At 36.9% G+C, this 18,975-nt stretch overlaps 1 protein-coding gene across 2 annotated transcripts in view; it reads right to left on the bottom strand.

Annotated features, from left to right (window-relative positions):
• The window catches only part of ELP4 (elongator acetyltransferase complex subunit 4), a 124,138-nt gene that overhangs the window by 47,608 nt on the left and 57,555 nt on the right, over positions 1-18,975 (bottom strand). The window contains exon 10 of one of the 2 annotated variants that reach the window (XM_068148587.1): positions 14,116-14,181. The exons of the other annotated variant lie outside the window; for it this stretch is intronic. Coding sequence (XP_068004688.1) covers positions 14,167-14,181 — 15 coding nt within the window. The 3' untranslated portion in view covers positions 14,116-14,166. Of the gene's footprint in view, positions 1-14,115; positions 14,182-18,975 lie in introns of those variants that run through there. 2 annotated transcript variants of the gene reach the window in all.

Genomic DNA, 18,975 nt, shown 5'->3' with positions numbered 1-18,975 from the left:
AGACAAATTTACTAGACAAACCAAGACATCTGAGCAGAACAACTGCTCTCAAATATTATGGCTGTTCGGCATCGCAATTAAAAATACTTTGTCTTCCTTGAATTACAATCACTACCTTTCTGCTAGGCAAAGGTGACCTAAAACCTGTCCTTGACATTGTTAGAAAAGAATGAATTAAAAACCTGTTATATAGTTAGTTAATCATGGTAATTGAAGCCTTGAATTGCCTGCTCCCCATGCCCTGGCTACCTCCCCTGTGTAGTTTCTTCCAGCCTCACCTCTTAACTATAAATCATTGAACCCCTTATTTTACCCTTTCTCTTTTCTTCCATACTCCAACAAATGTTTGGCCTTGGCATCTCAGATTCTTTTATTTTCTTACTCTATTGTTTCCTCTCACTACATTTATGGTCTATAGATGAAGAGAAAAATCTCATACAGAGTATAGAAACTTTTGCGCCCAAAGAACCTGTGGTGATTTATCTCCTCCCAGCCACTGCATCATGCAATGGTACAACTGATTCACACTCTAGATGACAACGTAGCTTTATCTGAATTTCAGACAAATCTGAGCATGGAAGCATCCACACAGACTACCAAAGACAGCGAACGACTACATGGAAACTGCCTACAGTCAAAACACAGCTCCTCTAAAGGCAGAAATACAGAAGAAAAGGCTGTTTCATAATGTTGAACTAGAATATCTTAGACTCTATGATTCTATAATGAACTTCAGCCTGATAATGCTATATTCTGCCATTTGGGACAGGCAGCAGTACATATATCACTGGAATTCTTCAGGGCTAAGTCTGATACTCCTACTGGTTCTTACATCACTTGCTCCACAGGGTGCAAAATGATACACTTCAAGTATTACTTATAGTTCAATCAAGAAGCAAATCAACTACATCTCCTGTTTATGTCACTTGGTTTTTATGACTCATTTATGTTATGGCTACCAGGGCACATAGGGCTAGCTGGCATTGGTTGTTCTCTGTTTAAAAACATTCTTCATGAAAACTGTACTTCTAAATCAGAGGAGACCTCAATCAAATTTACATTAACAGTCAGAATAGTGGCAATATTCTTACACAGACTATCAGCTGAAAGCTGATAATCAAACCAAGGAACCAAAACAAGCAGTGGAAGAAGTGTTAAAAACTCCTTGAGAGATCCACGGCTTTTGTAATACTGGCTATGAGAATGAGTAGAAAGAGATTTAATTAAAAAGATGCTATGATAGCTCATAATAGCATAACACCAGCACTCAGACACTGGAGACTCAGATTGTGACAGTTCATTAAGTTAAATAGCATCATAAAAATTTAGAAGAAAGCAATACTTCTTCCCTTAGAACAGTCCTAACATGTAACTTTTCTTCTCAGTTCACATATTTTATGCTTTTCTTGACAAGACCGGAATTATTTCTCTGCAGTCTTTTCCTTTATCATTTTGATAACTCCAGGTATATTCAAAACGCTTCTGCAAAGATTATTTACTTAGCCCAGTGCTTTGGTCAGGAACACCAATCTCTCTCTGCCCTTCTATTATCCCATTTTTTAACTACTGAAGCAAACACAAACCAAACCTCAATTTTCAAGGACCTTGCAATTTAATGTCATTTAAAATATCACTTCTTATGCAGCGGCATACTTACTCTAAATTTGTGAAATCTATTACTTGCTTTCTCTTTTTAGGTTTGGGATGCCCTGCATATGAAAATTCACGAAAATGCCACAACACCATCCTTCAACAATTCCTAAAAAAAATGTCCTCTTCTATGGAAACCTCTTCTCTCAGAATTTACTTCCTGAACTAATTTAAAATCTAGGCTATGTTGATGAAATCTTAACACAGCAAGTTACTGACTTTTGCCTCTACTTAAGTAAGATAAGGACTGGCACTGTTAGCTTGAATAGCTCTCCCAGCCTCATCCTAATCGAGCTGTAAAACACTATTCTTGATGCAGCCAAAGGATTAGAGATGGGGTCAGGGTGTGTGTGTACATCTATGTGTAGCTCACTCCACAGTACAATTAATTTTCTTTGCTCAGTCTCACCTGTAGTGGCAAACAGGGTCAAATGCCATGACCTGCAGAACTCTTCTCCAGCTTTCTCTCCTGACATTGCCTTTCTTTTCCTTCTTCCCTTCTCTTTGGAAAAGAAATATAAGAAAATGCAAGTTTTTTTCTTTCTGTACATCTCAGTTGCACAAGAAGTTATTGATTGCTTCAGTGCTTGGCAAAAATGAAGGGGAAAAAGATCAAAGGTTTCTGAGGGGCTGCTGACACACAAACAAGCAAAAAGAAGCAGATGTCCTGTATGTCAAAAGACAGCAAAAATCCTCTTTACAAATAAGGATATAGATGCTAGAACTTGCAAAAAGAAGCCCAGGTTAAGGGTAGGCCAACATACTTCTTTCTGTTGTGTACAGAGACACACTTAGAGTAAGAATTCTTGCTTCTTAGGTGTATCCTGACTCCCACTGACAGTGGGTTAATCTTCTTCTGAAGCACATTTATGTAACCAGGGTACCTAAACATGTGGCACAGAAACTGTGTAACAACAGAAAGATAAAATGAATAAGCATGGGTGACAGTGTCCATAATTCCTCTGTCCTATATAATCTGCAACAAGATTTCATGGCACTAAGTATGTCTATCTCCAAAAATGTGTTAAGGCAGCAGCAGATCCAAAAAAAGGGAAATGGTTCAAAGATTTCTGTTGAGAGAAGGAAAGGCAGTGTGATGAAACACCTGAATCAGTAGCCCTGTATCAATAAAAGTGGTTGGACTGATTGTTCTTTGTGAGTGAAGCCAGGCTTTGAATATTCATGAGGAACAGGATTCAGTCTGTGCAAAAAGCTTTTTTCTGTCTTTGTCTTCATGGGCTCTGGGAAGAAGCAAAGACATCTAAGGATAAGCCTAGAATTTTTAATGTTATGTAGAACTTTCATCAATTGTGGAGCTGAATGAAACAATTCATCAAACAGTAGTTTTCCAAACAGAGATTACATTTCTTTGGGCAAATCAACACTGTTGAGTCACAAGGACTCTATGTTGCTAAGGAGTTCAGAAAACAGCCAGTGGTAGTGCCCACAGCATTTGAAGCAGCTTGATTTGAAGTTCTGATTGTCAGTTGAACTTCCATCCCAGAGGACAGAGAATCCTCCTTTGAATCTCTGGGACATAAGACTGACTATCTGGCTTTCTTTTGTTAATGAGTTCATATTCATAGCAAGCCAAGAGTTCGGTTGCTAATCAAGTGTCACAATAAAGAAGTTAAGGCATTAATCCAGTTGCGAAAGGCATTCCAATATTTGGAGTCTTTGTCTGAATCACGGAAGAGTTTGGGCTGGAAGGGATCTTTAACAATCTTGTAGTCCAACCTCCAAGAAGGGGAAGATTACTTGGATTTTCCTATCATGATTCTTAAAACATTGTTCTGTTCGTATCTTTGAGCTGTAGTCACTGCTTTTTCGGGTGATACCCCTGTTTATCCTGGATTCTGGAGCCTTCTCCTCTCCAAGTGGAGAGGAGCTCCTCACAAGCTCCCCAGCTCTGTCCTCATAGGAGAGGTGTTCGAGCCCCCTGACCATTTCCATGTCCCATATGTTCTCTCATCCTTGAGTTTATTTTGCACTGACAACATAGGCTTATCACATAAGCATTTATGATATACTGCTAGTATTTTAAGCCAAATAACCTAAACAAAGATTAATTATATTTTAAACTACTATGTAAACTATTATGTAAACATCAACAAATCCCTCCCCCCAAAAAAAATCCAAAACCCAACAACAAAGATATTTCTCTCTCTAGATATTTACACATCATTTATTTCATACCCTAAAACCCCTGGTATGTTTGACACATCGTGCCTATTTACTGTTATGCTTATTTGGGTACTGGCTCTTACACAAAACCAACAAAAAAAAACAACCAACCAATAAACCAAACCAACCAAGCAAACAAAAAAACCCCAAAAAAGGCAAAAAGAAAAAGAGTGCCAGCTGAATTTCTGGGGTCAACTTTAGCCAAGCCAAAGTAGCCTTGTTTTTAATGTTAATAATCTAAAATTCATCCTGCTCTTTGAAAAGGCAAATGATGCTTCTGTTACTATTTTACTTTCAGACTATCTGATTTTTTCTAAGTAATTGGTATGAGTTTTATAGACATTATCACCTGGATGCTCACATAGCCTTCTATTGATTCCATTTGCACATCCACACACAGGATCAGCTCAGTTTCAGCAGGCTCTACAGTGCAGTTTTGTGTAAATAGTTCTCATTGCTTGCAAAAAGAGACTCCAAAAGGAGGGTTTGGTACATTTTTACATAAGGTCTTTCAACAATGGAAAGTCTGACTTGACATTTTCCTAACACCTGTCATATTTCAGGAATTGCAATTCCCTGTCATCAATGTATTTTTCAAAGTATCAATAATTATATGAAGTTTTATCAACATGACAGACAGAATTACATACTCTTATTTATAAAAGTTGTTGTATTTTTGAGGCAGAGGTTTAAAAATTGATTCTATTTTTGGTCTCCAAAAGCAATACTTTCAAGTGGCTTTTAAAAGTATGCTTCTGTAATACAAAGGCATTGATCTCTTCTCATTTTGACAGTCACAGAAACACACAATGATAGACATTGGAAGGAACCTCCCTGCCAGAGCAGGTTCACCTACAGCAGGTTGCACAGAAGGGTTTTGAATGAATCCAGAGAATGAGTCCAGAGACTCCATCATCTCCTTGGGCAGACTGTTCCAGTGCTTTGCCACTGTCAGAGTGGTAGCTCTTCCTCATGTTTAGATGGAACTTCCTATGTTCAAAGTTTATGCCCACTACCTCTTGTCCTGTCACTGGGCACCACTGAAACAAAAGACTGGCCCCATCCTCCTGACACCCATCCTGTAAGTATTTACAACATTGACAAATTACCCCCTCAGTCTTCTCTCCTCTAGGCTACAAAGCCCCAAGTCTCTCAGCCTTTCTTTGTAAGACAGATGTTCTAGACCCCTAATCATCTCTGTAGCACTTTGCTCTACCCTCACAAGCAGTTCCCTGTCCTTCTCAGATTCTGGGAGCCCAGAATGGGACACAGTACTCCACATGGGGCCTCAGCAGAGGATGTAAATCATGATGACTGTCATGAATGGAGTACTTCAATGAATGGCTATGAGCTCGATGATCTTAAAAGGCTTTTCCAACCTGAATGACTCTATGATTCTATGAAAACACTCAATATATTTTAACTCAATATGTTGGAACTATCTTTTAACTCAATCTTTTAACTCAATATATTGGAATTATAGCAGAAAATGACTAATTATCTTCCTAGAAATAGAACATTATTACCCCAACTATACAGAAACTTTGAACAAATTAATTGTATCTGATGAAGCTCATCAGAATGAAACTAGCACTCCTGATGACATCAGCAATTACTTAAAACATTACGATAAAAGCTACTTTATACCAAAAGGACAATACTTAGTAAAAAGCAATCCTAGAAAGCTTTTTACTCTGAAGAGTATCCAGAGTAAATATTCTGGTAATTTTCCCCAGAAAGAAAAGGTCTGTTTTATCAGGTCATATTTGCACAGTCACCTTTTCAAAGCAGTAAGTGTGCACAATATGAATCAATTTACAATTTGGAAGAGAATGAAAAGACTTGTATGAAAGAAGCAGATTTTGCTCTGTCATTCTTTCTTTGGTTCTGTGTTACCAAAACACTCCAAGCAGGGATAAGATTTGGTAAAGGTCAACACAGCAACAGGCATCTTGTCTGCTGTTTGACTGGGACTACACCACTGGACTATTAGTAGCATAGCACTGTAACAAACAATACATGACGTTTTAAATAGCTCTTGAATTTTTAATCTCCTCTACATCCAATATCACACTGGCCTACCTCAGAGAAAGAGTTCAACAGTTTTAATGAATTAAAATCAGGAAAAAAAACCACTTCACAAAGCCAAAATGCTTTGGTTAGGAGAAAGCAGCAGCCAAGCATCTGAAAACAAGGAAGTCTAAGAAAAAAAATAATCTCTGCCTATACATGCTTTGCTAAAAGTCTCTTGACACAAATACAAGGATCCTCCCCAACATATGGAGGAGTTGCTATGCCCTTCCGGGGATGGTCTGTAGCTATGTTCACCTCAGGCACGCCAAGGAGAGGTGATTGTCAAATGTAATTTCAATCATTGGGTGGTTTGGTTGAGGCAGATTAGTTGTACGCAATCATGATAGATAGTTTATCCCAGCCCCAAACTGCCGCTTGGGAAATCTTGCACGCAAACGAACAGAAACTCAGTCATTATTAGTGTCAAGAAGGTACACAGAGGCAAAATTTGGTTGGCAGCCAGGCAAGATGAATCAAGGCGAAAAAGTGACCAATTGCATGTTCAAAATGGAAACTGATAGGCATGTTATAGTTTGGAAAGATTTTAAACACCAGAAAAAGTCATAAATTATTAATTACTCAGCGATAAATATTTAAAAAGTCTTTCTCTATGGAGAAATACTAGTTTTTAAAACAATCTAAATTACATGTATAGCATCCCAGTTTTAAGTTTCTTTATCCCACAAGCTTCACTATGACAGTTCAGAGCAACTTTAAATATTCCTGTTGAGTGAAAACATTGCTAGCTAAAAGTTATCCACCTAATAAACATTTTAAAAGCAAATAGAAGGTATATTCGTTTTGCTGCGTTAGATGCAAGCAAAGCAACCATTGGCATCCCTCACAGTGGAATATAATGGTCATATTTATCACCTTTACCTTTTCAAACTTGCCTAAATATTTAATGAACAACCCAGTGAAATTCACCTGTGTGAGCAATCACAATCCTTCGTTCTCTAATAAATAGCAAAAAATTGCTAAAAGAGAATGTCCTCAAGTTTCATTGCCTGAAGTGATATGCTCTGACAAATCTAACAGCTCTTTCTGTGTCATTCCTAATGCACTTGTCACTCAGTATTATCCATCCTCATTAATGACAATGGGAAAGTTTATCTTGGGAACACGTTTTAAATCATCCACTCTTTACAATGGGACCATGAAATCTCTTACAAAACATGAGGCGGGAACTACTCTGACAACAAAACCCCTTCCTGGCAGCTTTACTCTTAATTCCTGTTCAAGGAATAATGTGTTTATCATACAACCACACGGAACAATATATTAGATGAAACTTGGAATAAGAATAGCTGTTTTGATTTTTCAAGATAGGAAGTAATTTTGCATTATTTTTACTATGCTGAGAACAGTTAATCTCTTAGGAATGTCATTTTGAACAGAACTGTATTTCCTCTTCTTGGGGGTGGGGGGAAAGCTTTAAAAGTACTCATAAAATAGTTTGAATATTCACTAACTAAACACTTCATAGAACCAGCAATATTTCTTTTGATAAAAATGATCTCTGACTATTTCTGGCTTTGCTCAAATGTTGCATTACTGATAAATACTTTTACCACATGTCTAGACTGGACACATAACAATTCTCTAGTTATGCCTAATCTTTGCCAGTAAATATTCCACTTTGATTATCAGTTCTGAAAACTGATACCCTCCTATGTCAATACTATGCACTTGCAACTGGTGGAATGCAACTATTCCCTTTACTTCTGCAACACAGATAATATCTCTTTTCATCATCTCATCTGTACCAACATAACTTTCCATAAAAGCAGCAGTTAACATAACTTACATTCAAATGTATATTCTCCTACTGCACCTTCATTAAATGGTAATCTCCTGGATCAATTCATAAAGTAACAATCATTTCAAAACACAAACCTCAGAAACATAAAATAACAACCCCCAGACAAATGCTACAAAGAGGTATTCCAGATACACCTATCTGTGTGAGCACAAACAACTCAAAAAACCTGAATGTGCAGAATAATACTGTCCTAAAAGATGAAAATACATGGCATGGATGAGCAAGACAGGAGAGGCAAAAGTAGGAGAGACTATGGTATGTGTGTAAGTTTGGGTTCAGACTACATGAAGAATATGTGCTTTTTATATGAGGCTGTAAGTAATCCACTGATGGAGTTGTTTCTGCATAACCTTTCTACCTTAGAGCCTTACTCTACAAGCAGCAAAAATTTTCCTTTTAGGTTTAGCAGCGTTTCAGTAACCTGAATCTCACTCTCCTGGATTTTTCCACAGCCAGAATGCCCTTTCCAGATCAGGAAAAAAACCAACACAGACAGAAGTCCATACTGTAACTGTGGTTCTGAAAGTTCCAAAGTAGCCCCTGTTTGAAGCAAATTCTTCCTTCACTGTTTCCACAGATAACAACATAATGTAACACACCAGAACAAACCTGATTTTCCAGACTATTGTTCCAGAGTTTAACAGGCAGTAGAGATTTGTCTTCTTAGCTTATAAAAATTCACTTTATTAAAAGGAAAATTAGAAATAAAGTGGCTTTCTATTTAACTGATAAGAAATGAAGTACCTCGTGAACAATTCCTTATTAAATCTAAAGTAAACTTAAAATGAATAAAACCTAAGCCTGACACTAACAAAATCAAGCACATCTATGTTAATGCCTCCATATTTAGAAGCAGCTACTTTAACGATACAAATACAGAAATAAAAATTAACCAAACACATTTAAAGATGAAGGTAATTTACAAAATGTCTCTTTACTTAAGCAAAATGTGAATTCCATTCATCTCTACAGCTCTTCAATGCATCAGGAATCTCCTTTTAGTTACTTACTGGAATATCTGCACACATTCATTATTTAGGCTGTCTTTCTCTCTATTCATTTTTAAACAGAATTAAAGGAGTAGCTAAACCTCTGCCAATAAAATGACAGGGAGCCTATTTTTAGTCTAGATGATGTAGACCAAGCACAAACAGCCCATGGCTATGCTACTGTTGAGGATCAGATCTAAATACAAATCAAATATTACATTTCCTTTTTATTAATTCCTTACTTTAACAGCAACAAGAATTACAAATTAAGCACTGACTCATATCTCTTAACAAACTCATAGTAACAGAAGAACCATTTTCCCCTACATTATAGCAGCAAAAGCTCATATAACTCCTGTCACTCTTCTCTCTGGTAGCAAAAGGTTTGTGAAAGGGCTTTTGAGGCACCATAGGAAACCTGCAATCCAACCAGAATCACAAAGTTTTATTTTAAAAAGTGAGAAGTACTGTTTAAGAATTGTATGATGTTGCCTCAGGGGCTTTAGATTGCAGACCTGAGTCAGAATTAACTTAAGAAACTTCAGTGTTTATTGATTAAGCAACACATGACTAAATACCTAATAAATCATTGAGAGAAGGGATGCAACCAATGGATAGCACCACGTAACAAAGTGCTGAAAAGAAAGTCCTGCTCAGTTAGTTACATATGGCAGATCAAGTGGCTGAGGGATGTGTTTCTCCTATGCATCACAAATACTGTATATCCAGATGGGTACAAGCTGTGGCTATGTCTATAAGCAGACTTTCCTTGCCCAGTCCTGAGAGCACAGCTTTGCCGTACCCTATTTGGTTCCTACTCTCAATCTGCAAGTGAGCACTTCCCATTCAGGACAGCTACACACTTCAGTCAAAAAACCCAAGTAACAGAACAAGGTCTTCTTCAGTTTACACTTTTCCACTCTCATAGGATAAAAAGTAGTGTATTTTTGTCAAGGCTCTCCTCTTGTTTATCTGTGTTGGTTTACAAATGTAAACAAGTAAGGATGCATGTCCAAAAACTATATGGGATCACTGTAATCCTTGACTGAGAAGTCAGACATGACTGCTGTGGTTAAAATTCTTCTGCCACTCACAGAATCCAACCAAGCTTATCTGCTTATTGCATAGTTTGAAACCCCTCCAGTTGGAGAGTCTGGAGATAACCCATGACAAGACAGGCCACTGCATAGCTATTAGCCAAACAGACAAAATGTTTTGCTTACAAATACACCATTAAGGTTCTATTCAACCCCCCAGTAGATATTCTGGGTATATCAGGGAGACTTCAGAAGTCCCTTCAAGACTAGAGCTACAATGGCCAAGTTGCTTACCTCAAACATTCAAAGGCAAGTCACCCAAAGCCAGCCTTTACAGAAAAAGTGAATGCACAGCCCTGTAGCAGAGACTGCTACAGATCTTAAAACTTTAAATATGAATCAATCAGTTTATTTTAAGAATAGCAAGCACTGGTTTGGATGCAAGGTGAGACTGATTTCCCTTGCACAGCAATAGCCACATCCTCCCATTTAAAAGTGACAAATAGGGCTTTATTTTTGTTTTCTTTTACCTTTAATCATGACTCAGACATACTGCCTAAAGATTAGTGCTTTAATATGAGATATATTTAATATATTTGGTAACTCCTGTGTAAATATATGAATTTTATGAATGCCAGAGTGAAAATTCTTCAGTAATTTTTGCTGTAACACACTTGAAGTAGGATAAAAGAAGAAGAGGTCAACCCATAGGTTTCCAAAATGTAAATACCTGAAAGGAGGCATTTAAAGTGAATTACTTTCAGCTAGCACTGCCAGATGTTTTCTGAAAGTCAAACAGTCTATTCTGGTGTAACCTGGCATCCAAATTCACTTTGTTTATATATTTATGGATATCAATACAAACCTCTAGTTATTGTACAACACTATACAATTATTGCTTGCTTTCTTTAGAAGGAATGAGGAAAGAGGGAGTTTAACTGTTACTTGGCAATGACATTCAAATTCAAGCAATTCTAAAGGGGGTTAATATTACATTAAAGTTAAGCTGGCCAGAAATATTTTAATGTAATATATAATATTTTTCTTCTGGGAGATTGGTATTTCAAAAGCTGTTGGCTTTTAACATGCAATGAGAAACTTTAAATTGCATTATGCATGGTAACAGAATCCTCTAAAGCTGTATGTAATACAACCAAAAACCCCTAAATTTGGAAAAAAATCAAAAGCATCCATCTCAAACAACTATAAAAGAAAGAGCAATAAAGACAGCACGACCAAAATCTGAGTTTATTTATGCCTTAGGCCATTTTGCTTATAACAATCCACTTTTTGCACACTTCTCTTGGCCAGGAATATCAAGATAAAATGTACTCTGTAATTCAGTCACAATCTTATCTTGTAGTTTCCTAGTTTATAAAGAACTTTGAATCACTTCCTGTCCAAAGATCAATAACCCAAAGCATAACAAAGAGTATTAAGACAAGAAGATCCAGACAGATGCCCAACTTCCACGTGGAGATGCACAGCCATTCTAATATTACCTTCCCTAATAACTTCTACTTCAATGCATTTCAATGAGGTTCATGTGTGATACAGGCTGTGGCTGAGGAAATGTGACTTCTATAAGCTTTAAGTTTTATTTTCCTTTGTTCACAGACATTAACAAAATGCAGATTTGGTTTATTGTGCAATGGCATGATTGCCATTTGAGAGCAAGAATATATTATGAAATATTAATATTTTTACTTAAATCTGATTATATGTTAAGGAGCACTTAATGGAGGCAGCGCTGAACTCCTGCTGAGAACTATGAATATGTCGCTTAATACTTTTTGCTTCGTAATAACTCGCCATCAATATCTTTACAACTTACACCCACAGGCCATTGCATAAAAAGCACTTTTTAGAGGACTTCAGTGAAAAATCTAATCCTTGCAGATGAACTTTTTTTGTCTTTACCAATCAACATTTTAATGAACCGTCCCTTTCGCTTACCTGTTTTCTAACATTAAGAAAGTGGGAGTATGTCAGCTACTTTGTCTAGCAAATGCAAGATAAGTTGACCCATTTATTTACTGACTGAACAAGGCCAATCCATTTCATGCTGCAGCACTGACCCTTAACACAGATCCTGTGAATGAGCAGTCCATTACAATATGCACAAGTGACCTTTAATTGCATTAATGGCTTTGTTGCATGTTCTTCCATTGCGAGAACACAATTATGGTATGAATATTTCTAAACAACATAATTGTTTGTTGGAATATATGAGTTCTGTTTACTGACAAGGACCTGCAGATGTACAGTATTATAAGTGTTCATGTTGTGAAAAATTGAATGGAGCCCTCTCGTTATACTTGCATAATGTCAAACAACCCATAAACCAGAATTAACTATGAAATAAATTTCAGGCTATTACAAATCTTCATATGCAAACTAAAAGTTAACAGTACCTTCCTGTATTCATCTTCAGAATATGGAAGTGATTTAATATGCATTATTCAGTATTACACAGAAGAAGGTGACATTATAAAATTACTTTGATTTCATGTCCACAACACCTAAGTTTTGTGAAATTTCATACACTGCAAAAAAACTTCCTACTAGATTTCAGTCCCATTCCCCATTAGCATTCAGAGGATTTCCTCTTTTCTAAGTGGGAGCACTTCAAGTATTGTTTTACCTCAACTTATTGTAATTTAAAAATATCTCCCCAAACTTTATCTAAATGCTACTGTCACAGTTTTAAACACCTTTATTTATTCAAAATTGTTTGAAAGAATGTAATACATTTTTGACAGGCAGTCTTTTACAATATTGAAATCAAATCCTTGATTTCATCAAACCCTTCATATTCTGTGCCTTATTCCTGGAAGGCTCATGCCAAAATGATTTAGTTTGATTTTCTTTAACAATGGTAGGTTGGCTTGACAGCATCTGACAAAACAATTCAGTGAAGTACACCATACCAGGTAAGAGAACCTGAACTGGCTACCAGATGAAATAATGCAGAATGCAGCTTGGAATTATGACAGAATTAGTTTTGTGGGAGAATCTTTTTTGCAGCATTATTAATTTTAGATTAAGAAAATAATATGGTGTTATAATTACTACCTTTTGACCTATGTTTAAATAAGGCAGCAGTAATGTCTTTATTAATATCATGGGGAAATGGACAGGAAAAATCAAGGCAACAGTGGTCTGACTGGCATAAATTTCAGCTGAATTTTATTACAATGTTTAACCTCTCTCAGCCAGAAAGTTCAGTTTTATATGAAGAGTTCCTTGCATTTGGGTCCCTGAGCTGAAGTGGAGCATCCAGTACTAGAGTTTGCCAGGTGTCATGCTTTCTACTCAAGGCATGCTGAGGAGAAAGAAAAGTTTTCCAAGTACCAACCACCTTCAGGGGTACTTGTGTTCTCAAACACAATGGAGATAAAAGACCCCAAAGATTTTATCACATCAGAAAAATAAAGAAATACATCTTCTGTTACACTTCAGAGAAGTAATGTCTCGCCTCTGAACCAGGAGTTTCAGCCTTGCTCCAGGCACTGCGCAACCCGGCAGCCTCTGGTTGTGTGACTGCCTGGCTTGGTAAAAGTAGGTTCCGTTCTGCAGTTCTAAGGCCCCAACAAAGGGTCCAGTCTTGTAATGCTACCAGTGCTCCATCTTAAAATACAGAGTTGCTTTTATTTATATATGAAGGTACTGATACACTTCATTATGATATGCATTGTGTAGCATGCATTAGCTTTGGTGTGACATTGGGTGAACTTCACTTCAGAGGACAAGAACCCATTTCTACATTTTACTGACTGTTGTGACAGAATGACCACCTGCCTGAAATTTCTGATAAACTGATGTCTTGCCTTTGGCCAGCCCTCAGGCTCACAGATTCTTTTTGCTGAAATATTGCCTAAAATAGTATATTAATTCAAATGCTTTTGCTTACTAACAAAATTACTCAACTTTATAAACATCAGTGAAATACAATCAGGATTTGGGTGAGTCATTAATAAAGGCTGCTTTGGATTCTCTTGGAAGAAGGCTTTAGGAAGTGATGCTATTAGAGGTACAGTGGACACTTGCTAATGCCACTAATACAGAGGTTGATATGGCATGTGTGTGAATTTTAAATATATGCTGATCCCATATGTATTGGTGACAGGGTTGATTAGTTCCTACAGAAGAAATAGCTCACAAATAACCCTAACCCATTATGTCCATATGTGTTCTTGATGTATGCAATGCCTAATCACAAAATGTTTCCAAGAGCACACTTCTGGCACTCAGTGACATCACCATCTCCTGAGTCACTTAGGACCAAACTTGGGCTATGTTAATACCACACTGAAGCACTGCAAGCGTCAGTTCTGCCTTGGTCTTACCCACCTGTTTGGGTAAATCATCTACAGCAGTGGCTAACTGCACTTCTTTACAAGTAAGAAGCTTACAGCAGTATAATCTATATAAAATAAGCAAAGAAAAGGGACAGAATGAAAAAAAAAATAAATAGAAATACAGAGATTTCAGGTGGAAGCAACAAAGAGACATACTTTCTGGTTTTAATTGCCAATTTCACCATCTTAAAAGAAAAGAGTTTAAATTTTCTTCCAAATACCAATGCTGACCACATAACACACACAAGAATATCTGGTGCTGCACCTAAATCTTGCTGAATTTGGCAATCATTAATTTTCTTATAATCCTTTATGGATAGATGATGAAGGGTCAATATTTCAGTTTCATTGGAGTCATATTAAAAAAACCCAAAACCTATATGGACTCAGTTACTGGGTTTTATGTGATTATGTTTCCTTCTAAAGACATAACCTTTGACTCCAGCAACTACCTCTAGGGAAAATGCACTGCAGAGTGCTCCATAGCACCATATTGTATCTGCCTGCACTGAGAAACCAGCAACTTCCCTGTCAGAGAGCTCCTCTAATTATGACTTTCTTATCCTCCTGTTAGGAAACACATCTCAGAAAAGAGCCTCCTGAACTCATCCACTAAGTTTTGGAAACTTACTTAGTTTCACTGTGTGGCAATTCTTTATATAGTATTTGACATTTGGCTTCAAACTGAGCTGTCTTTTAAAGATTAAGATTTGCACAGGTGTTCTCCAGCCATTAAGAAGGAAGTCACATTACCTGGCTCCTGGGTATTGATTAAGAAATATAAATAATAAAACCTCACAATGATGACTTAATAGACAAAATATATTTCACAACTTGGAGGAAAAAGCTTACTCTCTCTACTATGAACAATTGCTACCCAAAGACTTAAAAAAATCTAAAAGCAAAACTAGGGAATTAACAAACCCAAAACCTCAGAAACATTTATGTGAATTTATCAGAAGTTTTATCTGTAAATACACAATTTCAGAGGTTTATGCTGACCAGACAGTAACAAAGGGAGTTAATCAAATATGAATCTTCTCCAACTGTCTTGTCAAACCAGGTAATGATGTCCTGCCAGCCAAACTCAGAGGGAACATGTGAAACAAATACAAAAGTAAACAGGCCTTAAGCTGCCCAAGGGAAAGTCAGCAAGATGGCAATTTCAATCATTTGGAATAATACTAAAGCAGCCTTAGGCTTTTCTCAGAATGGAAACATGTCACTGTTACTGCAATATTTCAACAAATCAGACTGCAAAAGAAAGGAACACTTATGTAATCACAGCCATGGAGCAGTGCTTTACTCAATGGTGAGGTGGAAAATAATTAAGAGGAAATTCCCTTGTTGTAATTGTGAATATAGCTAAATAATAAAGAAGTTTCCTTAGAAATTTCAAGGAGTGAATAAATTTAAGCATGGATTCCTTTAGATTTTATAGAGGATGCTTTAGAAGAACAAAAATAAAGTTTTATCACACAAGAGTATGAACAAAATAGTCCTGCAAAATGTCTCAAAAAGAGATAAACCTTCCACCCAGAGCTACAAACCAAGCAAAATGTACTTCAAGGACGATTCTGCTGAAAAGTTTCATTAAGATGAACAGGTTGTCATACAATTTAACTGAGAAATCAAAAAATATTTCAAATATTTGGGGAACTTACCTAATCAGTAAACTTTCAGTATGTGTCTAGTCATGTAGCCATCTTTTAGTCAATCATCAGAAAATCAAAGGCAAATTGGCATGACTCAACCCAAACTTTAATACCGCATGATTGTGTCGTGTAAGCTTGTTTTGTGCGAGGGCTGCTGTGGTTTTAGCAGAGAGATTAACGACCGGACCTAAGCTGGCCTCCAAACCTTGCCCTGCTGATGCCTCAAGCCCTTTGAAGTCTGACCATCATACCTGGCAAAACAACAGTGGGAACTAGGCTGGTGTCAGATCTAATCAAGTTTCCTGCCTCAGCATAGCTAACTATGGGGTACACTAATTGGCCCAATTGCGGATTATACCTTTTGCTACAGATTCAAGACAATAATTTAGTCAAATGATGGTTTTTATCTCCTTCTAATTAAGATTCCAAAGTGGGAAGAAATAGGATTAGACAGGCTAACTTCAAAATTGTGTCCTTTAAAGTGGTATGCACATAAGATAGATTGCTGATAATATCGCATACAATAATATATTGCTGGTAACTAACACATGAAGATTTGGGAAAGCTTGGTATAGCTACTGCACCTTTTACCATAACATCTAAGTTTTCCTGGAAAGGGTCTATCTCACAATTTACAAATGGAAAACAAACATCCATATAGTCATTAAAACACTCAAATATTCATCAAACCACTCAAATATTCATTAAAAACCATTATCACCTTGAATTTTGAAAAAGGATCCCTTTGAGTCAATCTTATTTTGATGAAGACAGAAGAGAAACTGAAACAGTTAAATGACTCTGCAGACTATAAAGAGGAGGAGTCCCTCCCACAAAACTCAAATCTAATAAAATGTTTTTGACATTTAATTTTTTTTATTGACGAGGGCCAAACTGGTGATCAGTCTCAAGATGAGAAAAATCCATGTCCCATGCCCTTATAACAAACAGTAAAAACTGAATGATCTAGTGATAAGCCCTCTTCTTTGAGAAATTTTGCCATAAAGAATACCTTGTGTATTTCTAGCTTTTCTTATCTAATTTGATTTTAAAGGGACATTTTAAGTAGAGGTCAGTACTTTTACCCTAGACTGTGTATGTAACTAAGCAGAAACTTGCAGAAACCTGTAATGTATTCAAATGATATTTTCATTTCCCATTTAAGCTGCATACTAAAGAAGTCACAAATGTAGCTGCACTTTGTATAAAGCAGGCTGTTGCTTGTAAAGCACTGTTGTGCTGCTTTATGTTTTGACTGCCAGAACCAAACCTGACTGCTGACTCATCACATTCTAAATGCAGAAACCCATTTTAGAAGACTGTATTCACATCCCTTCCTAATTCAATTTCCCCTGGCTTCTATTTTCTTATTGACCTCATTGCTCTAGTCAGCCCAGTTGTAGTCTGCCTCCCCTAACAGTATGAGAAAGAAAAGCATAGGTATTATAGATTTGTGAAATGTGTCCAAGAAGATCACAGTAGGACAGTGATCCAACATGTTCAAAATGGGCTAGTTTGTGTCAGTTCAGCTTACAGAGTGCGTATGTCTAACAAAACCTGAACTTATTCAAAAGGGGCTGCAACTGAGCAATGAAGGGAGAAATTCCACAACTGGGTCATCTACGCATGTCTAGGGCAACAGGTTGCTTCAGGAGCTCCACTACACCCTGCTTCCGATTGCCCTACAGCTAATTCAGCTCTTTGACAGAGCCTCCTGCTAAGGTGATTTTTTTTCCCCCCTTACAAATCCCATTACAAATTAGAATCCCAAATACAGCTGACAGAAGAAAAAAAAATCAATATTCTGAGATAGGATCTATATCAAAGGAAAAAATAATCCCAAATATTCTAACAAACATATGCTGTGCAACGAGGGTGCTGGCTTCTCTGCACTTCCAAAACCACTAAGAACATTTGTATTTTCAAACTGAACACGGTCCTTTGAGGTTTTTGTTTCTAAGAACTGCTCAAAAGCAGTCGTTAAAATGGTTTAGTACCTCACAATGCCTGGTTTCACCAACCCCATTCTCTGGAAAGTGAGAAACATTATAAAGGAATGTCTTTGGGAAAAAAGCCCTCCTTCAAGTATTTGCCTTTAAGTGGCTTCTGAGGAGGATACCTCTGGTTGAGAAACTTCTAGCACTCATGCAGAGATGACCTGCATGAAGAACTGGCTGCCTGATTAACTATTAACTACTCTCAATAGGATTAGATAATTAAAGACATTGATGACCATTAATTAGGAGGAGGGCACCTTAATTTGTCACTTGATAGGGCCCTTTCAATGATTTATAGGTTAGGGCTACTTGCAATTGTGAAGGGGAGGAGGCAGTGAAGAGAGAGAACCCTTAAGTTACCTTATCAAGTGGCCAGCTAAAAAGGGCAGAGGGTCAAATAAGGGCCAAAGTGGTCACTTAAGGGTGAAGTCCCAAACACCAAAGCAGTGCCAAGCCACATTGACCATCATTTGGTGATGGAGTAAAAAATATGCTAATTTATTGGTGGCAATTCTCTCTTTTTATGGTTTCAAGCAGTTAAGACAAGTGGCCTGCTTAAGAGCTTTTCATTTGAAAAGAGATTAAACAAAATGGTTTGTCAGGGATGCTTGGCTGTTTTATGTCTTTGTTAAAAAAAAATTTGCCCAGACTGTACCGATGACTACCACCCCAAAAGCCATCTCCTATCTCTAAGCACTACTTGGTTAATAAATACATCAGGTCTAATTGCTTAATAGTGCTATGTTCATTTGCTCTTTAGCAAGATTAAAATGAAATACATCTTTTGTATTACTGCCTTCTATCAGGACTGTCTGCATAAAGGTCACGGAAAAAAGTTTAAATTTAGTAGGAAATTTACTTAAGGACATTAGTGTAAATGATACTGTGTTTAAAATGACATAAAAGAGCGAAAGGTGATTTCAGTAATGCAAAGAAAATGGTTTCTGAATACTGATAAGGACACTTATCCCTCATACCACACACAATTTTAGGCAGCATTATACATTAAAATCCCTCTACTGGGGTAATAACATGTAGCTACTTTCCCACCCACTAACACAAGTAAGAGCAAGTCATTAACATTTAATTAAACATGCTCCTGACATCCTTAGAAACATGTCACGCTTTGTTATTGAAGGTTGTGGCCTACTTTCTATGTACATTTTAAACCAAAATAAACTATTTATAGCGGACCGGTTCAGAGCGG

Source organism: Melanerpes formicivorus, unplaced genomic scaffold, assembly GCF_026170545.1.
Source record: "Melanerpes formicivorus ecotype bairdi unplaced genomic scaffold, bMelFor1.0.p_v2 SCAF_16, whole genome shotgun sequence".
In the NCBI taxonomy this organism is placed as follows: domain Eukaryota; kingdom Metazoa; phylum Chordata; class Aves; order Piciformes; family Picidae; genus Melanerpes; species Melanerpes formicivorus.
The sequence above is the reverse complement of the archived record's forward strand: the minus strand, read 5'-3'. Positions and strand labels throughout refer to the sequence as shown.